The sequence below is a fragment of the Notothenia coriiceps genome, unplaced genomic scaffold (genome assembly GCF_000735185.1).
Source record: "Notothenia coriiceps isolate Sejong01 unplaced genomic scaffold, NC01 NC01_scaffold00036395, whole genome shotgun sequence".
Classification (NCBI taxonomy): domain Eukaryota; kingdom Metazoa; phylum Chordata; class Actinopteri; order Perciformes; family Nototheniidae; genus Notothenia; species Notothenia coriiceps.
Genome location: NW_011369096.1, coordinates 946,932 through 971,030, shown reverse-complemented (window position 1 = coordinate 971,030; position 24,099 = coordinate 946,932). Strand labels below are relative to the sequence as shown.

General features: G+C 42.4%; 2 protein-coding genes across 2 annotated transcripts; both read left to right on the top strand.

Moving 5' to 3' along the window:
* The first annotated feature begins 193 nt into the window (after positions 1–193).
* LOC104963602 (sodium- and chloride-dependent creatine transporter 1-like) lies at positions 194–8,073 on the top strand. The gene is made up of 7 exons (XM_010792214.1): positions 194–722; positions 1,982–2,278; positions 5,643–5,774; positions 5,930–6,257; positions 6,560–6,692; positions 7,558–7,654; positions 7,983–8,073. Exons 1-6 carry the CDS (start codon positions 692–694, stop codon positions 7,576–7,578), a joined length of 942 nt encoding a protein of 313 aa, XP_010790516.1. The 5' UTR covers positions 194–691; the 3' UTR covers positions 7,579–7,654; positions 7,983–8,073.
* On the top strand, positions 7,794–23,795 carry LOC104963630 (cyclin-dependent kinase 16-like). Its single transcript, XM_010792241.1, has 16 exons — positions 7,794–7,805; positions 7,983–8,117; positions 8,235–8,338; positions 17,993–18,065; positions 18,157–18,271; positions 18,444–18,538; positions 18,646–18,708; positions 19,018–19,141; positions 19,590–19,710; positions 19,883–19,980; positions 20,103–20,208; positions 21,438–21,480; positions 21,597–21,687; positions 21,768–21,845; positions 22,509–22,630; positions 23,621–23,795. The coding sequence occupies exons 1-15, from the start codon at positions 7,794–7,796 to the stop codon at positions 22,610–22,612; spliced, it is 1,362 nt and encodes a 453-aa protein (XP_010790543.1). The 3' UTR covers positions 22,613–22,630; positions 23,621–23,795.
* The last annotated feature ends 304 nt before the right edge of the window (positions 23,796–24,099 follow it).

The window sequence follows — 24,099 nt, the reverse complement described above, 5'->3', positions numbered from 1 at the left end:
CGCTTGTCAGGGGCATGTATGTGCAGTCATTTGTGTGATTTCAGGTCAAGGACGTATGCAGTGTGATAAACCCATCCTTGTGACTCCTCATTCTGACGGAGTGCTGCTGCTGATGCTGTGCGCACCGCACTCTGCTGGCTTCAGCCAATCACGTCAGCCGGCGGCGCGGGGGGCGGGGGGAGCGTCCGTCACAGCTAACTGACCGGGGAACAGATCGCATTCTTCCTCCTTCGAAACAGCCGCATCATGAACAGGTTCATGAACATCTGACTGGACCGTTCAATCCAAGAAAGCGTCAACTCAAGGCCCGGTATCATTTTCATTTAACCGTTATCCATGAGATTCTTCAGGCTTACCTTCAAGTGCTTCGTCGACTGCTTTTGAATCTCCTTTGTCAACGGCTGAACTGACCGCGGCGCCTTGTGAAATTTTCCATCTCTCAGCTGAGGGGTCCTAACCTGTGTTGATCACAAAAACTGCGATTTTTGATGTTCAATAAGGTGAAATAACAAACCCAGTAAATCAAAAAGACAACCAGGGCATTGCGTACCAAGGCTGCATCTCCCTGTGCCTCTGTGACACCACCGGGGTCCCTGTTAGCCAGGCGCATTTATCAAACTTCACCAGCCCCTGGCTCTAACATCAGCTTAAAAAGAAGAAGAGATCTATTTTTGTGTCGATACCGAATAACATGTCACCAGAGTTAGAGGAGAACAGCCAAGGTGAGTATGATGTGTGACCTCCACTGCCTAATAATGACTGATTATTTGCCGTATGATTCAACCACTAGCTAGAACATCACCACATGCTGATGAATTGGAGCATGCTTGCCTCAGTTGCTGTTTAGTGGATGAGAGCAGACCCACACACCAAACTGCGCCTAACCTGCCTCTCTCTGGATTCATCACAGCACACATACATTCATCTCAAAATAAACTTTCCACCACAGCTGACTCAACTGCACAGAAGTCCTTTCAAAGCTAAATATGGTGTTGAACAGGTGTCAGTCATGGTGAAGCAGAAGATTGTTATTCTTCAAACTAATCATTGACACGTTTTGCATCAGTATCATGAGAGCATCTTCATTTAGTAAAATGAGGTGACCCAAGTACACAAAGCAGTCTGCTTCCAAAGAGAAGTGAGTATTTATTTAGGTTTTATCATCTTTACATAAACTAATAAATGCCCAATAACTAAATGTGTATTTGTAACCTTAACTAGGCATTTGTTTTGATTTAAATAATGACATACTGTGTGAAGGTATACCTCACACAAGTGATGTTAAACCACAGGTATCCTCTTATGAAGTTGCTCTATAAATGCTGACGTCTCTTACCTTCCTCATTCTTTCCCCCTCCTCTGTTCATACACCCCCTCAAACTGCTCTGATCTGGATTCAGCTGCCTTGCTTTGCATCCAGCACAGAGCAGCTGATGATGATGATGTTCAGAATGGCACTAATGAAGCGACACATTGCTTTTGTTTGTGTTGAGAGTGCGCATGTGGAATAGATACAATAACAGTGACAGAGGATCTTAAAATCTACCTTGAACCGGCATGGCTGTGTTGTACTGCAGCACACCAATCACTCTGTAAGACATGCACATCAGGGGGAGGCTCAATGATGACAATACACGTCAGCGCAACACGATTTTAGCCCAAATACTAATTGTGTGGAAGCAGTTAACAAAATCCATGATACATTAGATCCTAATGAAGGTTGTGCACTCAGCATGGCTATGGTTGTAGTGCAGCTTTATTACAATGAATGAAAAACGTGCAGTCTCACTCTTCCATTCAGTGCGAGTCTAGCATAGGAGACTGTGGTTGATCTGGCATGTGATGTGAATTTATGAATGTGTATATTTAACACTCAGTCATACTGAAATCTGTATCTGTTTTAAGTTATTCTCCTTCATTGCTGTCCTTCTACTGGCAATCTTTTTTTACCTGACCATTGTATATCTTTTTTTCTGTCCAGGTGAAATAAGTCTCCCCCAATTGGAGGCAGGGACCCTCTCCGAGGAGGAGGGTGGGGGGTCAGCTCGCCCCCTGGTGTCTGTGTCTGGAGCTGACCCAGGGTGTGGTGAGGGCGGAGGAGCTGGCCCATTGCATACGCAGGATGGGTCTGGGACTGGAAATGGGGCTGTAGCAGTACCATTTCCGGAGAGAGAAACATGGACCAGACAGATGGACTTCATCATGTCCTGCGTGGGTTTTGCCGTCGGCTTGGGCAACGTGTGGCGGTTCCCTTACCTCTGCTACAAGAACGGAGGAGGTAAGCTTCGAGAGCACATTGTATTTAATACAGGCATCTGCTTTATGCACACACACACACACACACACACACACACACACACACACACACACACACACACACACACACACACACACACACACATGAACACACTAGAATGGCTATCAGAGAGATTCTCAGCACACCTCTGCCAAGCTCAATGGTGCATTCACGTGTTGAGAGGTCGTACTATGGTAACAACATGGATGCCAAAGAAAATTAGTTTTGTACTTTCTGGCTTAGAGCAAATGCCCAACCTCGCAACCAGTTTTCTTGATTTTTTTGTTATCCCTTATTTACCCTTCCAGCAAATGTTCTGAAAATCTGCTCATGCTCACCTAAGGACTATCCCTTTCAAATGTCTTGTATGTAATTATGAATGATTCATTCTGAAACCACTGAGGGGTTTAAAATGCTGATGTGCAAGAAAAAGGTCATGGAGCACTTCATATTAAACGGTGGGCTTTTCTTGCATAGCAGTTCTTTTGAACTTGTCGTTCAAAATATTCATACTCTTACCACTCTGCAAGGTTCATAACCTTTAGGGTGAACAAAAGTGGGCTACGCAAACACCACTGAGGATCACCTGGAGGAGGCATTTTATTTTTTAAGCTAGCAAATCTCCTTTCCCTATGGTGTTCTCCACAGGGTCTCTTGGTGTTGAATTCCACTATCCACAAAGAGAGGGTCTGAAACTGAGTGCTGAACTTGTCTTCTAGTTTTAAATGCAGTGTCATTCAGATTCCTTTAGTACTTTTGAAATATAATCAAAAACCTGTTAAAAAGAGAAAAAGTTTAGAACTACATTTTTCTAGCAATAATATATAATACATTAAAATGTCAAGCATTTAAAATAAGTTTCCCTATTTGAAGAATCATTTTGATAGTCAGTTTGAAACAGTTTTGATCAACTCAAATACTGTTGAACACAGAAGACTTTCACTAGCTCAAGTGAAAGTGAAATAAAGGTAAGAGGCAGTTGAGGCAAGGTCTGCGTGTAGTTGAGCACGTAGCTGCAGAGCACTGCCTACCCACGTGGTTTCACTTTATGCTTTACATTTGCTTAACAGCGGACTTAGTACAAGTTTCTTTACAGTGTTCCTGCCGCTCTCTCTGGCATACGTGCTATTCGTGCTGTTGCATACCTTTCCCCACACCCTCTCCTTTTTCATGTATGCCAGCTTGTCCAAAAGTAACCTGCACTGACTGCAGATATTTGCCTTGAATTCTCTTATCTCTGCCGGCCCTGCCCACTTTCCTTCTTTTTTACAACGTGATTTGTTGAAATCAAAACCAATGTGCTGCTGTGTGAGTGTGTTAGTCCAGCCCTCCCTCTCTCTAATGTGAGTTAGTCTTGTGACCCGTTGCTCTGATACCCACCTTCTGGTATCGTATAACAATGGCCTGCCTCACACAGTCCACCCCCTGTGCTCCTGCCCAGCACTCATATTGCATACAAAGGTGCTCTCTCCCACTCTGATTCTGATAAGGAGGCTAATGGATGTGTCACACAATAACCGTCCTGTGACCGTGCACGTCCTTTCCTCCCCTCTTAGCGCCAGCACCCGCTCTATCCGCTTCAGCCCTACATTTATGCCTGCGACCAACCCTGGGTACACCTAACACATCAACAATATGAGATAAGCGCCAGGTGTCTTAGCCCGACCTACTTGTTACTGAAACAAGGACACCGTCTATTGGAGAAAGTAATAGTTGAATGTACTGTGAATGCGTGGAATTAATCTCATGTATTTCTAACTAAGCTGTTAGGCCTGATGTGTCGGCTCCATTGATGATTAGAGGTGATTTACTTAAGCCTATTGAGGTTGCAGTTCCTCTGTGATTTGGGCCGATATCTTGGGGTATGTCAGCACAAGCTTTTTTCCCCAGTCGTTCCATTCTCGCCTCCTATTGGATCTCTTTTTCTCTCTCTCACTCTCCCACCCCTTTGCTCCTCACACACACTCATGAATGTTTCCTTATATGGCTGCAGCCCTCTGCTCTCAGAGAACGACATAAAGAAAATGATGGACGGAATGAGGCTCAAATAGTCAACCAATAGCACTGTTGTTGCCAACCAGGTGGATGCCTTGGTGTATCATTTTTGTATTTGTTGCGAACACAGCGTTGTTTCAGCTTTTCTCCCTGTCTTGTGATGTATCTATCTTTCCCTCCATTCTTCCTAGCCTCTTTCTGCTCTGCGTCATAGCTGGTCATGTGACTCCCTCCCATCTGCGCACTGTTGTGGCATCACCCAGAGTATATTACTATTCAGACCAAATTATTGTGATTGGATTTCGTGAATGAAATGTCTTATGCCGCCCTTTTTCATATATTTTCTTCTGCTGTGTCTTCCTGATCAGAGCAAGCTTCTCCGACAGAATGAGAATTCAAAATGAGATTATTTATAGAAAACACTGAGTACGAACCCCTTGCCCTTGGCTATCTACTTCTAATCGAAATGAAGTTTGAGATGCCTCGATCAGGGCTAATAACCCGAGCTGGAGTCTATTTTCATTTCCCCATGTCCATTTGATAGTACTTGATCTGCCTGCTCTCCATGCATCTTTCAAGTTCAAGGGCACCACGTACCAAACATTTCTGTGGAATAGGAGACGGTTATCTGGCTTATGCACTTCCAAAGTATCTCTTATCTGTGGCCTTGTGTGTCCTCTTCTCTGACTTTTGCACTTTTTCATTTATTGCTTCCTGCTGCTCTCAACTGTTCCTTGTTGTGTCGAGTGCTTGGTTTGTTAGAGCCGTGCCGATGTTTGTGCAGCTTGTGTCCTTAAAAACTTTAAACATGACTTTTACCTCAGATTTCTGGCTGTTAAAGCTCTGCTAGTATATTTTTCTTCCAGAGCTGGACATACTTAATGAGCATGGTTCTTATAGTCAAACAATACAAAACTCAGTGTTGATTTCAATATGAAAACTTAAAGTAATGTTAATGAAAGGATTATCTCAATCCCAAAGGTTTTCATTACTACTACTTCTTTATTTACATTAACAAACCTCTTTCTCATAATGATTCTCTGTGTCTGCCTTTCTGCCTTTTCATTTCACACGTTTTAAATATGTAAAGGAACAGCAACACATTTGAATCTAATGTCAGACATATTCAATTTACATCAACATCAAATCTAAAGGGAGTGATTTAACAAGATCAATCACCCAAACACACTTGTTAATGCCTCGCTTGTAGCACATGAAAATTAACCGTCAGATAAACCGAGCCATTTAACCCTCAGTAAACAATTGCTGTTTGTAGTGACACAGATATGTCATATGGTAAAGTGTCTATTATTTGATGGCATGTAATACAAATGTGTTTTGTGTGTTGCAGGGGTTTTCCTGATCCCTTACTTGCTGATAGTGTTCATCGGAGGGATCCCAGTCTTCTTCCTAGAGATAGCACTGGGACAATTCATGAAGCAGGGAGGGGTCTCTGCCTGGAACATCGCACCCCTCTTCAAAGGTACCTGTGTATGTTAGCATGTCTGACGCACATACATTTCATTTCCTCTGATTCATCACAGCCTCCTAACAAACCTTCCTCTCTCTCTCTCTCTCTCTCTCTCTCTCTCTCTCTCTCTCTCTCTCTCTCTCTCTCTCTCTCTCTCTCACTGTCAGGTTTGGGCTTGGCCTCGATGGTGATCGTGTTCTTCTGTAACACCTACTACATCATGATTCTCGTGTGGGGCCTCTACTTTCTCTTCCACTCCTTCACCAACGAGCTGCCCTGGGCCACTTGTGGACACCCCTGGAACACCCCCAACTGCACACAGGACTTCCGCCGCTCTTGCTACAACCGCAGTGTTGCGCAGCAGGCTCTGTCGTCATCTTCTGCCAACCTCCTCTCCTCCACCCCCCTGTTGAACCTGTCCACAGCCCAGCTCCTCCTCAGTGGAAACTGCACGGATACTGAGGGCATGCGCTCGCCAGTCATCGAGTTCTGGGAGTATGTTATACCTTGTCTGGGAATTTTCATGGGGTTGAGCAGCAAGTACGCTGTCTTGACTCGAAGCCATTAAGATTGGAATACACTCATCTACTGCCAAATTTAATTTGAGGGCTGTTGACAATGTGTTCATGTGGTTCGCACCCAGCTTCCAGACATCTGAGGCTTTTATGTCAGTTACAAAATGGTTCTTCTATTCAAATGTTCTGGCATCTATCTGGCATTTATAAAATCCTAATAGGACGATATGTAATTGAATTTGCTGTCACCCTTTTTTTATATCTTTGTTTTATTTTTCTTAGACGTAAAGTGCTCCGTCTTTCTGGTGGGCTGGACGAGCCTGGTGACATCAGCTATGAATTGGTGCTTTGTCTCATAGTCACCTGGATCATTGTTTACTTCTGCATGTGGAAAGGAGTTAAATCTACTGGCAAGGTAAAGTGTTTTCTGGCTGTACAATCATATGACATGTCACTGTTAGGCTTTATGGTGTGCAGATTAGTATTCATTGCTTAATACGTTTACTGTATATGAAACATTACTTGCCACTTTAAGGGGTTATTGAGTGCAGAATGATATTTGCAAGGGCTTTATGTCGAGGTTTAAATAACTGCAGCATTTTGCCCTTTGGCCACAAATCAGCTTTGGTATAGTGAGAGGATCAGTGTCTAGACTGAAAGGCCCAACAACACTATAACATAAGCACATGTGCATTCTTGAAGGTTGCTAATTTGTGTTGTAGCTTTTTTTCACTTTGGTGTTATGCAATATCCAGTGTGATATTTAGGTCAGGCTATAATCTTATTGTCTTATTTTTGTTCTTTTATACTCTTCATACATAATGTTTAAAATGATAGTTGTATAAAAGAGATTATCTCTCGTACTTTTTGACATGTGTGCTCTGAAACATTGTGATAATGAATGCATCTTTATTTAGGAGCATATGGAGACGTCTGTGTTTTGCATACGTCTCCAGAGTAGCCAAAGCTCATAGAGCGAGGGAATAAAGAATGAAGGCGATTGAGCCAGCCAGCTGTAAGCCGATTAGTAACTTTCCATGTAGACGTTTGAGAACTGGAAAGGGGCTTTTCTGCGCATGTTCACCGTAGATCAAGGCAAATATGTGCTTTCTCACTACTTTGCTCCTACCATACTGATTTAGCTGGGATTTAATGCTTCTATTAGGTATCAGGGGGCGGCTTTCTCAGCATATTTTGACAAAGAATATCTTCTGGAAAGGTCTGCCAAAAACCCCTGCTATTGCAGGAGGTTTACAAATTGTCTGGCTTTCCATTTACAGGCTACCTTTTCTTCAAAGTAACATGACAGGGCCCATTACACATCTACAGGAAGGACCTAATGGGCTTCTACTTAAGACTTGAGTATTTGCAAAGCAGGTAATTGCTTAATCAAAGTGATAAAACATACTTAGGTGCAGTTACACTGAAACATTTGACCATAGCTGATGAACCATGTTGATAAGCACTAAACTTTTCCAAATAGCCTGTTAAATTCACCATTTAACTGCATCTTGCTATGTACTTGCTTGTAATGTGAGGGGTTTAAATGTTTTATTGGTTAACTGTGGAGTTTCTACTTTCACTTAATTCAAGTTTTAATGCATAGCACTCAAACTTCACTTCCACAATCCCAAGTAAACTTTACACATTGGTCCCACAGTATCTAGAAGTGTACTTCACAGCTCTCTTTTTCCATCTCCTCTAGGTTGTTTACTTCACAGCTCTGTTCCCCTACTTGGTTCTGGTCGTACTTTTGGCCCACGGAGTCACTCTACCTGGAGCTTTAGATGGGATTGTTTACTACCTTAAACCAGACTGGTCCAAACTTGGAGAAGCCCAGGTAGACCCCTCTTTGTACACTTTTGGTTTTCCTATACAATTGTCTGGAGCAGTATGTTAACATCTAAGAAATATAGTAAACAGACTGTGAAGTATTCTGGTTATTTTGTTGTGACAGGTGTGGATTGATGCAGGCACTCAGATTTTCTTCTCCTATGCCATCGGCCTGGGTGCCCTGACTGCGCTGGGCAGCTATAATCGCTTCCATAACAACTGTTACCAGTGAGTTTATACACAACATCAAATCAGACGCGCATGTCACCTGAAGGAGGCCCGACATCAGCATCAGACAGTAGTATCAAACAAAGCAGAAAACGATTTAATGTGCACCACATTTCTTTCATAACAGACATTCTTCTGTCTATCTTTACTTGCAATCGCATGAAGTATAAAAACATTGGTTCCTTTTCTCCTAAAAATAAATGGCTACCGCGAACAACCATTAGCCTTGAATACCCTGCTCTGTATGAGTGTGCCAGGAATGAAGATAAAAGGCCCAAAGACTCCATAGCACATTAATAACATTTCAGATGTAGAGTACTTTCCCTTCATGATCAAAATAGAAGTGATTACACAGCCAGGAAGAATAATAGCAGTGTCTTTATAATAATAATAATAATAATACATTTCATTTATATAGCGCTTCTCATCTGCCAAGACAAATCTCGAAGCGCTTCACAACAAAGGACACTGATAACATTTGAAAGATTAAAAAAAAAAAAAAAAAAAAAAAAAAAAAAAAAAAAAAAGTCGGAGATGGCAATAAAAATGGCAGTACTCCAGGCGTACCATGCTCAAAGTTTATTGGAAGGCCTGCCGAAAGAAGAGGGTCTTAAGGCCGGTTTTGAAGACCTCGGTGGAAGGGGCAGATCTCAGCTGATCTGGGAGGGAGTTCCAGAGGCGCGGGGCGAATGAGCAGAAGGCTCGGTCTCCCATTGCCGGAACTGTGCGGGGGATGTAGAGAATGCTTTGAATGTGTAACACAGCTCAGATATGTAAAACATATCATTGGCTGCGAGGAGGTCTTGAGCCCCGTAGCATATAGGGACTTTTTGTTCTGTAGATCAGCACTTGCTTGCTTATGTGGAAATGCCCATAATAGGAGGAGTCTCATGAATATCCTACCCATCCAACATTTGTCAACCCTGACATTAATTGGGAAGTCAAAAGATGAGTTCAGATTTTGAGTATGTCTTGCCAGCTCAGTTTCTCACAGACACATGGGTCAGCCCAGGATAGGCTGGTGGAGAGTATATAAAGTACATTGACTTGGTTTCCAGTACACAATTCTTTGACTTGGTTCACCATCTTTAACACCACATAGTTTGACTACACGCAGGCTATGTTTTAGCCATTGCTACCAATTGGATCCCGGGGTAATAATGCTCTATATGCAGTCCAAGAACTTTGGTTCAGGGAGGAACATCTTGACAGCACTGGATAGATGTGACATTAATATTGGAAACATTCAGCAGTCTTAACATGAGCTAATTGTCTATGAAGCATGCTAAACATGAGGACAATGTTTATCTTGGTGTTTACAACATATTCATGTTTGCCAGCCAGAATGTTAAATGACATACATAACATGGCTAAACATCACATAATAAGTAATATAGATAAAATTAGATTTATATAGGGCGCGGCTTTGTCTGGAACTCAAACGCTTTACAGTAGAGGGAGAGAGACCAAACAAGGACAGGAGAGAAAAAATAACAAAAAATAAAAACCATCAAATATTGTATGAACACAGTGGTAAAATGGTCACAAACACAGAAGTACCCTGTACACTAATGAAATATACCTCTACTGGAGCATCTCAGATTCAAAGTAGAGGGTACCTTAAAGGGCTTAAGTGTGCTGCTCAGAATTGCATGGCGGATTGTCAAATAGTTTTGGAAACCCCTATCCATCGCCTTGATTAAAGCTTTAACTCCAACTTGTTCCTGGTGGTTAATGAGCATTGACGCCTCATAGGGCTCCTAGTGGGGCTATTTGACTTTAATCTTGTTTATTGTTGTGCCTATAAACACAAACGACCACTTCGCCTTGTTGATTATTCACATTGGAGCACTGTTCAGGATGAGAGGCCTGTTTGAGGCGTAGACGAGTGGAGTTGCCCCGCCACACAGCTGCTACAGCGTCATAATACAACCATCGTGGCAGCCTGTTGTTTATGACATTCTTCATGATCAGAAAGGATCTTGGCCGGTGTTGCCTAGATACAAACTCTCACTTGTCAGGAGAAACACGAAGGTATTCTCGCCTATTATCCACGGATAAGAGGGAGCTGTTCCACACTTCGTAAGATACATCCCAACATAATTGAATTAGCACATGCATGCATATCATCCACGCTAGGGACATACAGTGATGTACGCAAGGAAGTGCAAGGGGGTCTTCCATGTACTCTCTCCCCCTTTAGAGACAGACTCATTAACTTCGTCTGCTGTCTACCTTTCCACAGAAGACATTACATAGCTTTTAGGAGGAATTGCTATTGCATCCCCCTGTTCTCCTCTCAGACCCATCTCCTCGTTGCCATATTTGTCTTGAGATGTATGATGCGAGTCTCTTGGTGACAGGCATATATAAATGCTTCTCTCTTTCTGGTTTCCCAGTCATTGCTTTATCTTTCCTACTCTCCATATTCTCTGAGGGTATGCATTCTTGCTGGCCATGATAAACAGTCGGGTAACGAGTTTCTTTGCTGCTTTGTGGGTTTTCTGCCCTGGCTTCATGGCCGCAGAGCAAGGAGTGGGAATCAGTAAAGTATGCTGAGAGTGTAAAATACCAGTTTCCCTGTGATACTCTCTGCCTAATAGACACCAATTCAAGAGCTGAGTATTGCGCCAAAGTGCGAGCATATGCAGCTGACACCTTATCTTCTGACGTCTCTCGTGTTAACGTGCAGGTCAGGGCCTGGCCGTTTATAGCCTACCCCAAGGCCTGTGCACTCTAAGCCATCTGCCGCCAGTTTGGCAGGCACTTTTCTTCTTTATGTTTGCCTAGTACTGGGCTTTGGACAGCCAGGTAAAACGATTTCTGATTGTTTCATATACCACTGAGTTAAAAAGGATTCGGGATAACCACTTGTTAGAGGAACTGTAAGTGGATCTTATTTGCTGTTTTTAAATCCCTCGCACATCATAACGAATAGATAGCTAATCTAACATTTCTTTTCACTTTCCCGCTCAATGACTCTTACAAGTGCAACGGCAAGAGTTAAGCGTCTAGGATCCACATCCGTTGTGAGCATTCTTAGCAGCCTGGTTCGTGTTGTGCCTAATCATTGTTTTACAGCCCAGGGATTTGTGCAATGACTTCGATGATTCACACAGAGAGCGTCTGTCAGCTCTCCATCCCATGCCATCCATGCCATTTAACCCTAGTTCCATTCTCCTCTTTCCATTCCCATTCCATCGCTCTCCCTGTTCCTGCCATAGGCCACGTTACGCCGTCATTGCTGCATGTTCAAGTAAAGATGTAAAACCAAAGCCCAAGTGCGCCGTCTTACTCTAACTTCTAAGGTTTTGACATATGTTTCAGCAAAGACACAAGTAAGGCCGATGTGTGCATACAGCACTGAGAGGGGTGTCTTGGGTTTTTCAAAAGTAAATCACCGTGAAGAACACACTACGGATGTCTGTGTCACGATCCCACTTAACTTCCCTTATGCTTTGTGCTCTCTCTTTCTCTCACTCAACATTGTCCGTCTTGTTCTCTCTGCCTCTCTGTAACTCTGTTGTCAGTTTGTAGGGGTAGAGGGTTGATAACGGAATTATGGACATGCGACCGCGCTAAAGCTGCCAATGCCCCTGCGCGAGAGGTGGTAGCGCCATCTGCTCGCGTCATCTGCTTCTTGATCGCATATCCATGGTGCACTGAGGAAAGAATATACGACTAGACCTATGTTTACTCTATAACATTACGGCGGTAGCATTTTTGAGTTTTTCACCTAATATACATCAGTTATTTAACCACACCTTACTGACACACAGTACTAATGAAAGTCCGGTCTCTTACCTGATCTTTGAGATTATTATAGAACTAAACTAGTACTAGATTAATTACTACAATGATTTGTAAAAAAAACTAAGATGCTCCTCGCAACAGGAGCCATTCGAGGATCATGATGAAAACTACAAGTGAAGACAACTAGAAATAGGTCATCAGCATTAACATGAGGCCTGACTGCGGCCTTATTATCACAAGAGATATCTAACACAAACATTGACTACCTACGCAGTGCATCACCATAGTGCAGGCTTCTGGGAGTGGTGTGGTGATTGCTTGCTATGTGAGACAGTGCCCACACAATCATACAATACAAAACGCGAACCCTCAAACCAACAAACTATCACAACATCCGATGTCATTTCTGCAGGCGGCGGACAGTTTCATGGATGACGGCTTCGTATGAGTCGGGCTATCAAGCCCCTCAACCCTGACATGAAGTGGGCTGGTCCTACATCACAACTTTAGTCTGTGTGGTAGAGTGCTGTCTCGTTGTTTTATAAAGCAAACTCGTACCTTTCTGTTGCAAACCACTGACAGTTGTTTGACCCCTTTTCAGTACAGGTCAGGTTCATTTTCCATGTGGTGAACTACAAACGCCTACCGTAGCAACACAGTGTACACTACCGTGAGACCCCCGGCCCATGTGGGGCGAAAGTGCTTGCTGGGATACTTGGCCTTCCAATGCTCTTTGTATCCCCGGTCACACGTTCTCTCAAACTCTGCGCTGCAAAGATCTTTTCCGGAGACAGTAATAGCCTGGTGCAGCGTGTACACTCAAACCATTCTCTGTGCATGTGCGTTACCGTTGTGGTATGAACAGAAATGTCCCTTGGAACCCCCATGCTCGCCTCTCTGCTTATTTGCTGCTGTTGATTTCAACCATTGCCTCCATTGAGAAGGCTGGAAGCATCGCCCCACGAAACAGCTCACTGTCTGTATGCTCGTTGCTTTCCCATGACGCGTCTGGAAGCACCTACACACCCGTTGGGCGACATCACATGGAGTACATGGCCCCGGAGAGCGGGGCCAAATGCTTGCCCCCTGCAGGAACAAAGAGCACGCTTCCCTTTAAAGTGGTCCATCTGAATGAGCTGAAGCCCCGCTGGAACACAGAGCCTTGACGTCCAGCACACACCAATCTATACTCAAAATACATGCCACACCACAACAGGCCCTGAAGGAGCTAAGTGCAGATTGGTACAGCAGCGCGCGCCACAGTTTGAAACCTGAATGGAGAAGCCCTGGACAAAGGACGACCAAGTAGATTAGATGGGAGCAGAACCGAAACACATCCACACAGTCATCACCACTCGAAACACCCCTGCTCGTTTCTGACTCTACCGGTCGCGTGACTCTCCGCCGCTCGCCGCCTCTGTGCTGCCGTCTCGTCTGTTCTGTAAGTTGTGATGTGTCCAGGTAGCTGCGATATCATCCCTGTCCTGTCCCTGTCATGTCATCCGTGCCCCGTGTCATGCCATTTGTGATGGCAGAGCCTAAAATACTTTAAAAACATTCTACATCGCAAGATCTACTGCGGTGCTGGTGTGTGTGTGGTGGTGTGTGTGGTGTGGTGTTGTGTGTGGTGTTGTGTGTGTGTTTGTGTGTGTGTGTGTGTTGTGTGTGTGTGTGTGTGTTGTGTGTGTGTGTGTGTTGTGGTGGGTGTGTGTGGTGTGTGTGGTTTGTGCGGTGTGTGTGGTTGTGTGTGGTTTGGTGTTGGTTGGTGTGTGTGGTGTGTGTGTGTGACCGTGCAGGGTGTCTTGATTTACATTGGACATTGTCGTGTTGGCCAAAAGTTTGCTGCCAACTTTATTGTCCCTCAAGTAACTGTGAAGACAGCTTCCATCTCTGTAGCAATGAAAAATAAAATTATAGTTATCAAAAGGAGACCATCACCGACTATCCAGCTATGTGTTATGAGCTAACTAGAGTTATCTGTAATGAGGGCTGTGAATCAGTGTTATACAATATTTCACACGGGATGATTATCAGGTACTTCCACCTTAAGAGAAGGAGAGAAAACTGAAACTGAATTGTGCAGAGAGCAGCGAGACTGTGTTAGTGGGGAGGGGAAAGATCGCCTTGATGTGACGGAAGGAGCAATAAGACCAGAAAAAGACGGATGTGCTTTTTTCTGACCCTTTTTTTATTTACAGTCTCCATTCCATTACTTTGGTCTAACCGTAGAAATGACCAAAACTATTCTGGCGTTGAAGTCACATTTAAGTATGTTACACCGCCGTATACAAAAACAGTCAACCACATTTCACGAGATAGGACTTGAGGTGTCAGGTAGATCAAAGATGAACCGTAAAGGCACTCTTAGGAGAGTGTTCTGTGTTTACATGCACACTCACATTGTTGCATTGGAGTGTTCATCCCCAAGAAGCCGAGAGTATCTTTAAGGATCCCTGACACCACATTTCCGTGTTTCTGCTGTTGATAATTGATTAGTCCCATCCCACATCNCTATTTTAAAGCTTGCAGTAATTCAGGGTTGCTGTGACACACTTAGGCACACTTGTTCTGTTGGGAGAATAAAATCAATACTTTTGGGGACACATTTATTTTCCATGCCAGCATGTTTCAAACTGGTCGGGGGTTTTGACTTCTTGTTATTTTCAACTACAGGTTTTTTAAACTGACGTAAGAGGCAGAGGCCAACTCATTAAGGCCAAGTCTCCAGCTGAGCATGTCGAAAGTAGGTCTGTAAAATACTGAGTGCAAAAGTGTGTCCTGTAGAATACACAAATACATTCAAACTAACTCCAAGCACACACTGGTTTGAAATGTAATCTCAGCTGCCATCTAACCTCTCTAAAGCTACAGCTCCTTTTCACACATTTCTTCATCCTCATTTTTAACCGCATCTCACTAATAAATGTGTCCCCAAAAGTATTGATTTTATTCTCCCAACAGAACAAGTGTGCCTAAGTGTGTCACAGCAACCCTGAATTACTGCAAGCTTTAAAATAGCAATATGTTTCTCTGCACTTAGATGTTATGGCTTCTGGGTTATCAGTTTAGCTTTCATTCGTTACTGTAACATGACCATGCGTCGGGTGTCCCGTTACAGAAGCTCACACTTGAAACCGTGTATTTTGATCTTTGAATCGCTTCCAATGTAATGTAAGTGAAGTTGGTTGGTATCAATTTTCTCTAATGGCTGTTGAAATCAATTATTCACTGCGAACCAATGAGATTCAGTGTTCCATTGTGCTGAGGAAAGAGATGTCATTTTTATCTCAAACTACAACACTTAGCTGTGTGCAAAGCTCCCTTTTCCCTGCATCCATTCAACCATGCAGTGACAAAATACAACAAAGAGTCTCCTATTGATGGTTTTATTCTTTTGTTAAAGCATACTAAGTCTGTGCAGTTAATTGAATATAAATCCTAGTCACATTTTTGGCTTCTCACAATTAAATGAACCTTATCGACCGCAATATTGACAACAAAAATGCATGCTCGACTCGTGGAAAACTATCTTTAATGTTGCGGCTGCAGACGGGAAAAAGGGAATTTACAGTATTCAGGTGAAGAAAAATATTTATTAGTTATTTGATAAAAATCTCTGTTCATCAGGAGGAATGCACAACATGAATATAAAAGCAGTGATCTGTGTTAGTGCAGGTTTACTCAGACCTGGTCTATTGCTACTGGCAGGTTTAAATGAGAAAGGTGACAGTGCAGGATGTTTATTGCACCTCCACTCACCGGCTGCCACCTCTTTTCTTAGCAGTCATATCCCCTCTACCACTAAAAACTAGTCTCAATCCATTCTACTCCCCATCAAACCTGCTCACAAGTATTCAAAGTGAAATGGACTTTCTTTTCAATACACATTAAAACCAAGCTGCTCTCTTTAAACACTTGGTACTTCAGCTGTATGTCTTTTTGACTCTTGTTCAGGCTCAGACAGAACACATCTTGTTTGGTTTTATGTTGCTTTTTTTTGTCACAAAAACTTGGTCTGCTGAGTAATCTCAGTGAAGCGTTGGAAATTAAATGAACCCATTGCCATCGAAAGCATACGCAGGCACGCACACACGCACGCACACACGCACGCACACTCAAAAAGGATCATCAGGTACATAGACAGAGAGTGCAGTTGCTGGCTGTAAGCAGAGATTGGGCAGAAGGTAAGGAGCTGGGCCCTCACTTGGTTTAGAGACACTAACATGGAGCAAGGCCACTGATTGTGTGTGTGTGTGTGTGTGTGTGTGTGTGTGTGTGTGTGTGTGTGTGTGTGTGTGTGTGTGTGTGTGTGTGTGTGTGTGTGTGTGTGTGTGTGTGTGTGTGTGTGTGTGTGTGTGTGTGTGTGTGTGTGTGTGTGTGTGTGTGTGTGTGTGTGTGTTTCTCATGTGACTGGTTCCCCTGCCGAAAGAGCAGCACAGCTCAGCAACAGCTCCTGACAGCCGCTGTCACAAGAGCAGAGATGGGAACCGTGTGTGTGTGTGTGCAGAAGGGAGTGTGTTTACATTTGAGCATAGGCTGCCTGTCTCATCACAAATATTCTCTTGCAAACACACACACAAAAGCGCACACACACAGCATTATAAATACAGTGCAGGCCCCTACAAATATTACAAAGTACATAATAATTACGCACTACAGTTTGTATTTATATTTTCCATTAGTATTTTGGCATTGCAAACTACCAGATACAACACAGATATTGATTCTGAAACATAAATTAAATAATGCCAATAATTAATTACGCAAATGTGGTTTTGTGCATACCAATACACATACACACTATAACAAGTGTGTCATCTTGTATGTCCCATCTCGTTCTGATGTTGCCTTTTGGGCATGCCTTTTAAAGAGATCACATGCTTTATTAGCTAACTTGGTCAGACCCTCCCCCCATACGCATAGACGAGCATCGGCTTGGCATTCATATCAGCATCATTACAGGCCACTGCAAGATTGAGAGAGATGGGTGGGTTCAGAGAGATGAGCACAGATAAAACATGGCTGGAACAACCCTGATGGAGATAGACAAATAAGTGGGGGAAAGTGACAGAGAAAGGGATAATCACTGACAGGCGTGTGGGTATCACAGCTTGACATAGCTACATCCATCTATAATTCATGACCCGGTTCCGGGGGCCATATACATTATGCAGCTTAACCTTTATTATCTGAATTCAGGATTAATTCAAAGTTTATCCAACTCACCAATTAGAAGTATGCACGCTGGGTATTTATAGACATGTTTAGACGTAAATATCCCCATGAAGCTATCTGCAGAGCCTCATTGCATTGTCTTTGTTATACTGCATTCCTGCGGCTAAAGAATAGCATTAAAAGACTTGGAGAAAATTACATTTTGTTCATGGAAGTTCAAGTTATCATTTAATGTTCCACTATACCACACAGGCTTTCAAATATGCCTGTATATGTTTGTGCCCAATGCAATGTATATGATTCTGAATGATGTCCCATGAACTGGACCATGTCAGAAGATCTGACCAAATGTAAGTTTAGATCATAAGGTGAAATACAGTAGAGAAACAGATGATATATGCAATCACGAAGACATAACCTTAACTAGAATTAGAAAAATAAGAGATGTTCAGTTACATACTGTTAATGTTGGATAAGCTAAAGCTTTAGCATAAGCACACAAACTGACAGACACACACAGAATAATAAGATTTGGTGACTCAAACCCCTGCAGTTGTAGGCCAGATGTCATGAAATCTGAACTAACAGCCGTGGCCCTCAGGATTTGTTTCTTAAGATAGTTAGACTATACATAGTGGAGGGGCTTAGCTACCACAACCACAAAGAGTCCTCAATGTCTTGACAATATAGTACATTGATAGAGATATAACTTCCTTAACTGTCTTCTTTCTGTGTTCTCCAGTCTGAAATCGGCTTTGGGAAACTTGAGACCTACATCAAACTGGACAAACTAGGGGAGGTGAGATCAATAAAGAAAATCCTTGAAAGTGACACGAAGTAGATACAAACTCCTCAAAATACTCACACTTGCATGCTTTCTATCTCCGCAGGGGACCTATGCTACAGTGTTTAAGGGGCGAAGCAAGTTAACAGACAACTTAGTAGCTCTGAAGGAGATCCGGCTGGAGCACGAGGAGGGGGCGCCCTGCACGGCTATCCGGGAAGGTACTGACATGCTGTCTAAATCATGCAATTCGGAAGTAAACAACTCACAGGCAAACACAGCACCATGTTGTCAAGAAGCTTGTAAGGTTTTGACAGTGCTGTGACCTATGAGCTGCTTCCTCACAGGTTCTCTGTGTTTGACTGACAGTCTCCAATATGTCTCCCCTTCTAGTGTCTCTACTGAAGGACTTGAAGCACGCCAATATTGTCACTCTCCATGACATTATCCACACTGAGAAGTGCCTGACACTCGTGTTTGAGTACCTGGTGAGTGTCTGTACTGTGCATGTGTGTAGGTTTATTGTGTGTGAGAGAGCAAATAATACTAATCTGAATATCTGCACTTATTTAATTCTTTCTTTATCTCCTCTCAGGAAAAAGATCTGAAGCAGTACATGGATGACTGTGGGAGCATAATGAGTGTTCACAATGTCAAGGTAATGCAAAGCAATACACATGTTCAGTACTGAGGAGACATCTTTAGAGTTGCTACTGAATGTAATCTTATTTTCACAGTTGCAAATGAAAAAAAAGCGTCCATTTTGTGTTTATTTTCTTTCAATAGCGGCAAAACATTGGCATGCAGCTTGGCTTCTCAATTATAATGTTGAAAGTTGTTTGATCAGTACATCAAAAGAATGCCACATGATGTAACCTGTTATAATAAATTACTTGGTTAAATGATTATATTTAATGTAATGACAAGTTTGTAACAATAACTTATACGAATGTCAACTCCTTTTCAGATTTTCCTATTCCAGCTGTTGCGAGGTCTGGCGTACTGCCACAGAAGAAAGGTCCTCCACAGAGACCTCAAACCCCAGAACCTGCTCATCAATGAGAAAGGAGAGCTCAAACTGGCAGATTTCGGTATATCATCATATGACTCACAACATCAGTCTCATATATTTTCTTTTCGGTTTGACCTGTCATTATATTTTCAATAAAAAATGAATGTACAGGCTTTCAAATGAACTAAACTCATAGGGAACTATTATTACTTTGTTAAAATACAATTAGCTAGTCATTTACTGAGAGTTTGTAATGTGGAAAAAGTCTGAATAGCGCCCCCTAAAGGATACTGCTCCTAGACCCAACAGGAGTAGAATACTTTGACTTAATACTCAACACTGCCCTCCGTAGGTGAACATCAAAACATGACATAATAATGTGCATACTCCTGTGTTGCATAATTTCCCTTTGTAGGAACCAAAAGGAGGTTTCCTGCTGGAATGAGATGTTTTGAGTTGAACTAAAACATACAAATCCTAATGAGGCAGATTAACATAAATCAATGTCATTTTCTGTTTGAATTAAGGTTTGGCGAGAGCTAAATCTGTTCCTACGAAGACCTACTCCAATGAAGTTGTGACATTATGGTACCGGCCACCAGATGTGCTTCTGGGCTCCACTGAGTACTCTACACCCATTGATATGTGGTGAGCAAACACAGATTCAAGCAAATACACACACTTTCAGAGAAGAACATAAAACTACCCCTGTTTGTCTGTCCGTTTCCTTCTGTTCTCACATTAAGGGCCTCTGTTTATTCTCTGAGCTTTCCACAAAAAACAACATTTGTTTTTCCATTGTTTCTTTATCTTTTTCCAGGGGTGTGGGCTGCATCTTTTACGAGATGATCACTGGCAGACCTCTCTTCCCTGGATCCACTGTGGAAGATGAGCTACATCTCATATTCCGCATCCTAGGTGAGACAACATCAGCGTAATTCAGATGATCATATGCTTATGTGACATGCATCCTTATTTAGTTTGTTTGTCTCCGTCTGTACAATTGATGTATAATAACTAATGCTCTTTATCTGGAACAGGTACTCCTACAGAAGAGACTTGGACTGGAATCACCACCAGTGAAGAGTTTAAGACGTACAAATTTCCTCGATACAACGCAGAGCCCCTCGTCAACCACGCACCCAGGTGTGTAGGTGTGAATGCAGGCACACACAGCCATGGCTCCACGTGTGTTTAAATGGGTGTCTCAAAACAAGAGCAGGTTTCAGAATTCCAAAACGTACAGGAAAGCCTAGAAAGTATTTGAGCGATTTTCCAGGAACTGAAAACACAAGACAAATCTGAGAAATTAAAATGTCCACGACAATCTTGTGTTTTTTGTTTTTTTCCTAGCAGAATCAACTGCTAGGATTATTATTATTATTATTATGGCTCCCAAAAACACATACTTTAACTTAACTGTGACATCAAAGGGAAAGAAATCTATAAGAGTTATCTTTCATAGTCGCAGTGACTTTAATTTGTTCAAATCCCCTCTTTGTTGTCTCACTGGATACTCTCTCCCTGCAGAGCTAGGTTATTAGGATAGTAACATAAAGACTTGGTTAGACTCAGCATGCTGAAGCTTCATATTATCTTCACATAACAAACAGGGTTTTTACGCTCATTAAAAACCTGGAAAAGTCATGGAAATTCAAAATGCTAATTGCTAAGTTATGGAAAACAATATTTTTCCCAAAGTTTTGGAAAAGTCATGGAAATGTAACTAAAGTTGCATCAAATATAATTTATATTTTATCTAATTGCCGAAATAGTAATACTATAATGATAATAAATATTATATCGTATAGTAATGAAACGTAAAATGGCATTTAACTGACGAGGTATTTTGCTGGTGAGAGATTTGAGTTGCTTTAGCGTGTAGAGGCTAGTAAGCCTACTATTTGATTTGTTTTAAATAGGCACAACATGTTTCCTATGCAGACCTTATTTTCCGGTTCCATGTTAAAATAAACCATTTTAGTAATGGTTTTGGTCATGGAAAAGTCATTGGTGAAAAAGTGTATGAACCCTTAACAAAGACTTTGGATGTTGTACCAGATTACTTTAGAGCGGATCTTTTAATGATCATTATGGACAGGAGGAATGATTACATCAGGCAAAACTGCAATATTCATATTGGGACCTGAGTATTTTAAACCTTTCCTTTTAAGTGACTGATGTGTAAGATGTAATAAGATAAGGATTGATTTTAAGTAATTTCTGTTGTCAAGGGTTTCCTCCTCTGTTGAAATCACAGGAACCCTCTAAGGCTCTGTATGGCTGAGCTCAGCATTTGACTACAAATGCACTCAAATCCCTCTCCGTCACCTTTCCTTTCTCTCTGACTTTTTCTCTTGCTTTCTTTGACACAGGATAGACAACGATGGCCACGACCTCCTCTCACTGCTTCTTCAGGTAAGAAACATTGCCTCAAATGATGAATACTCTTAGTCTACGTATGTACCACCATTACATTAGACTAAAACACTAATGCACCTCTCTTTATCTCCCTTCTTTGTCTCTGTCTCTAGTTTGAGGCTAAGAAGCGGGTATCAGCTGAAGACGCTCTGAAACACTCGTATTTCAAATGTTTTGGGGAGGAGGTTCAAACGCTGTCTGACAGTGAGTACACACAGTCTGACATGTAGAATTTGCACATTTACTGTACAAACACTGTCTCATCAACTCTTTGTTGTTTTCAGTCACATCCATCTTCTCTGTAAAAGGCATTCAGCTTCAGAAGGATCCAGGGAAGAGATCCTCAGTCTTCCCAGAGTCAAGTAAGTTCTCCATGATAGAAACATAGTGGTAAAAAGGTAAATTCTCCACGGGAATATGAAAAACAATAGGTACTGCCCCCTGTCCTCTCCCTTTTCTTTCTCTTTCCTCCGTTTGCTTTATGTCGTCTATCATTTGGTTATTCTTTAAACTTTTATCTACTGCCATCATCTGGTCATAACTGTAATCTCTTCAATGCTTATTCGTACTTAATGGCTAAATACATATACAACCTTTGACAGCGCAATCAACTATAACTTGTGTTAGTTCTAATTAGCAAATGTTAGCATGCTCACAGACAAAAAAACACGAAGTAAGAAGCACACCCAAAAATGTAATTGGTACATTACTACAACAGTTACCCTTATCTAAACCACTGTACATTAAATTTGCATGAATGTCTTTTGAAATTTGTTTAGATTTACTTCATGTTTCTGTCTCTGTCAGGGTCTCAGTCTGTGTGTGTCTCTTTCTTTCTGCTTCCTGCTTCGGCCTCTATGTCATGTTTTGATAAACTGTCCCTTCTCTTTCTTGCTGCCCATGCCCTCTCCTTTCCTAATCCTCAACTACTCCTTAATTATTATTAATAATCTCCCTTGTGTGACCTGCTCCTCCGTAACGCCTTAATATTCCCAACCTTCCCCCTTTTCCCTGACCCTAAAAAGCGATGGCCCATAAGCTAGGCTCTGCACCCTCGCAGTACTTCCAGAGAGAAGCAGCCAATCCCAGGGCTCAGAGTCAAAATCTCTCCTCCACTTCCACAGGCTGAGTGGCCCCTACCGTTCTGGTAAATACGGTCTCTTTGAATCTGTCTGTTTTCTGTTCTGTTCCCCTCTGGCTGTTACCTGGCCTCCTTTCTTCTGTCCATTCGCTCTTTGTCCCACTTAATATGTGGCTCTCGGGGGTTGCTAAACTCGGCTCAATGCGGGTACATTTCACTTCCCTCCTTGCATTCCATCAACCAAAACAACACTTGGTGTTGGTACCACTTCAAACTCACATCCCTTTTTAATTTTTAACATTTCTTTGTCTCTATTTGTTGTTTATTCCTCTCCCTTTCTCTGTTCTTGCCTCTGCCCACTTGCATCATCTCAGCTTTCACTTACCTAACCCTCGGTTTATCAGTGAGCCACTCCCAGCGTTTATGTCAGGGATAAAGGGTGACAACATATATACGTTAAAGAAAAATCATGTGATCAGAGACCAGTCTTTTGATTGTTTTCTTTTGCAGTCCTGTTTAGGTTTCTACAGAGACAGATGTAGCCTTTTTGTTGAGTCTGTAAGTGAGGGTTTGGTGAAGTGTGCTTTTGCTTGGTTTGGTTCTAAAAATGCATTTTCTATCAGCATGGATATGGTCTGTTCTTCTAACTGCAGTGTGTTATACTGACTGGTAGGTATGTTTTTAGCTTTAGATGCAAAAGATTACACACACATTTACAGATTATAGAACGATATGATCCAATTGGTTGCCAAAGTATTGGCACTGATAACACCACCGCCACACTATATGGCCATGCTATATGTGAAGGGTCCCAGTTTGTGCACAAATCCATAATCAGGACAATGTTTTGGACGCACAGAGCCGTGGTTACCTTTTTATTCATCAAACCTTAAAATAAATGAGACTCCACCTAGATGTAGAACAATCTTTGATTATGTGTTTTTGCAGGCATGGAGTGAAATGTGTGGTGGTGTGTTTGTTTTTGTCTAAATAAAATCCGAACCTATTTTAATATCTCTCTCTCTCTCTCTCTCTCTCTCTCTCTCTCTCTCTCAGCCCAGGGGAAGAGCAGGAGGCAGAGTGTGTTGTTTTAGTGCTGGCGGGGGCGCTGAGGTGAGGAGGACAGAGACACGTGGAGCTGTCCTGTCAGACATACGTTCACTGACCCTGCCACACACACACTGAAGGAGCGACACACACCCTGCCACAGAAACACACACACTGAAAAAAATACACGCACACATACTTGAAACAAAACCACCCAGAATTTAGGCTGAAGAATTTGTACTTGACAATAAAAATAAATAAAGACTCAAGTTAAATTTAAGGATGAGAGAAGCGGGGAAATGCCGTAAGAAAAGTGGGAGAGTACAAGATTCTCCTTGCTGCTACTACCGCTGCTGTCCAGAAGAGGGCAGCGTTTAAGGAGTGGGCTGGCTCGGTTTCTGAACAGAACTTGCTGCATCAGTGAGCCGTGAGGAAGAAGGAGTGAGAAGTGGACGTCAGTCTAAGGCGAAGAAAGAGAGGGAACTTTC

What these genes read in the sequence shown, in the direction of transcription:
- LOC104963602 (XM_010792214.1), top strand. Translation starts at nt 692, where the DNA reads ATGTCACCAGAGTTAGAGGAGAACAGCCAAG. An exon ending in CTGCTACAAGAACGGAGGAG is followed by an intron (nt 2,279 to 5,642) that starts GTAAGCTTCGAG and finishes TGTGTGTTGCAG; the next exon opens with GGGTTTTCCTGATCCCTTAC. An exon ending in CATCGCACCCCTCTTCAAAG is followed by an intron (nt 5,775 to 5,929) that starts GTACCTGTGTAT and finishes TCTCACTGTCAG; the next exon opens with GTTTGGGCTTGGCCTCGATG.
- LOC104963630 (XM_010792241.1), top strand. An exon ending in TTCCATAACAACTGTTACCA is followed by an intron (nt 8,339 to 17,992) that starts GTGAGTTTATAC and finishes TTAACTGTCTTC; the next exon opens with TTTCTGTGTTCTCCAGTCTG. An exon ending in TCCTCTCACTGCTTCTTCAG is followed by an intron (nt 21,481 to 21,596) that starts GTAAGAAACATT and finishes CTCTGTCTCTAG; the next exon opens with TTTGAGGCTAAGAAGCGGGT.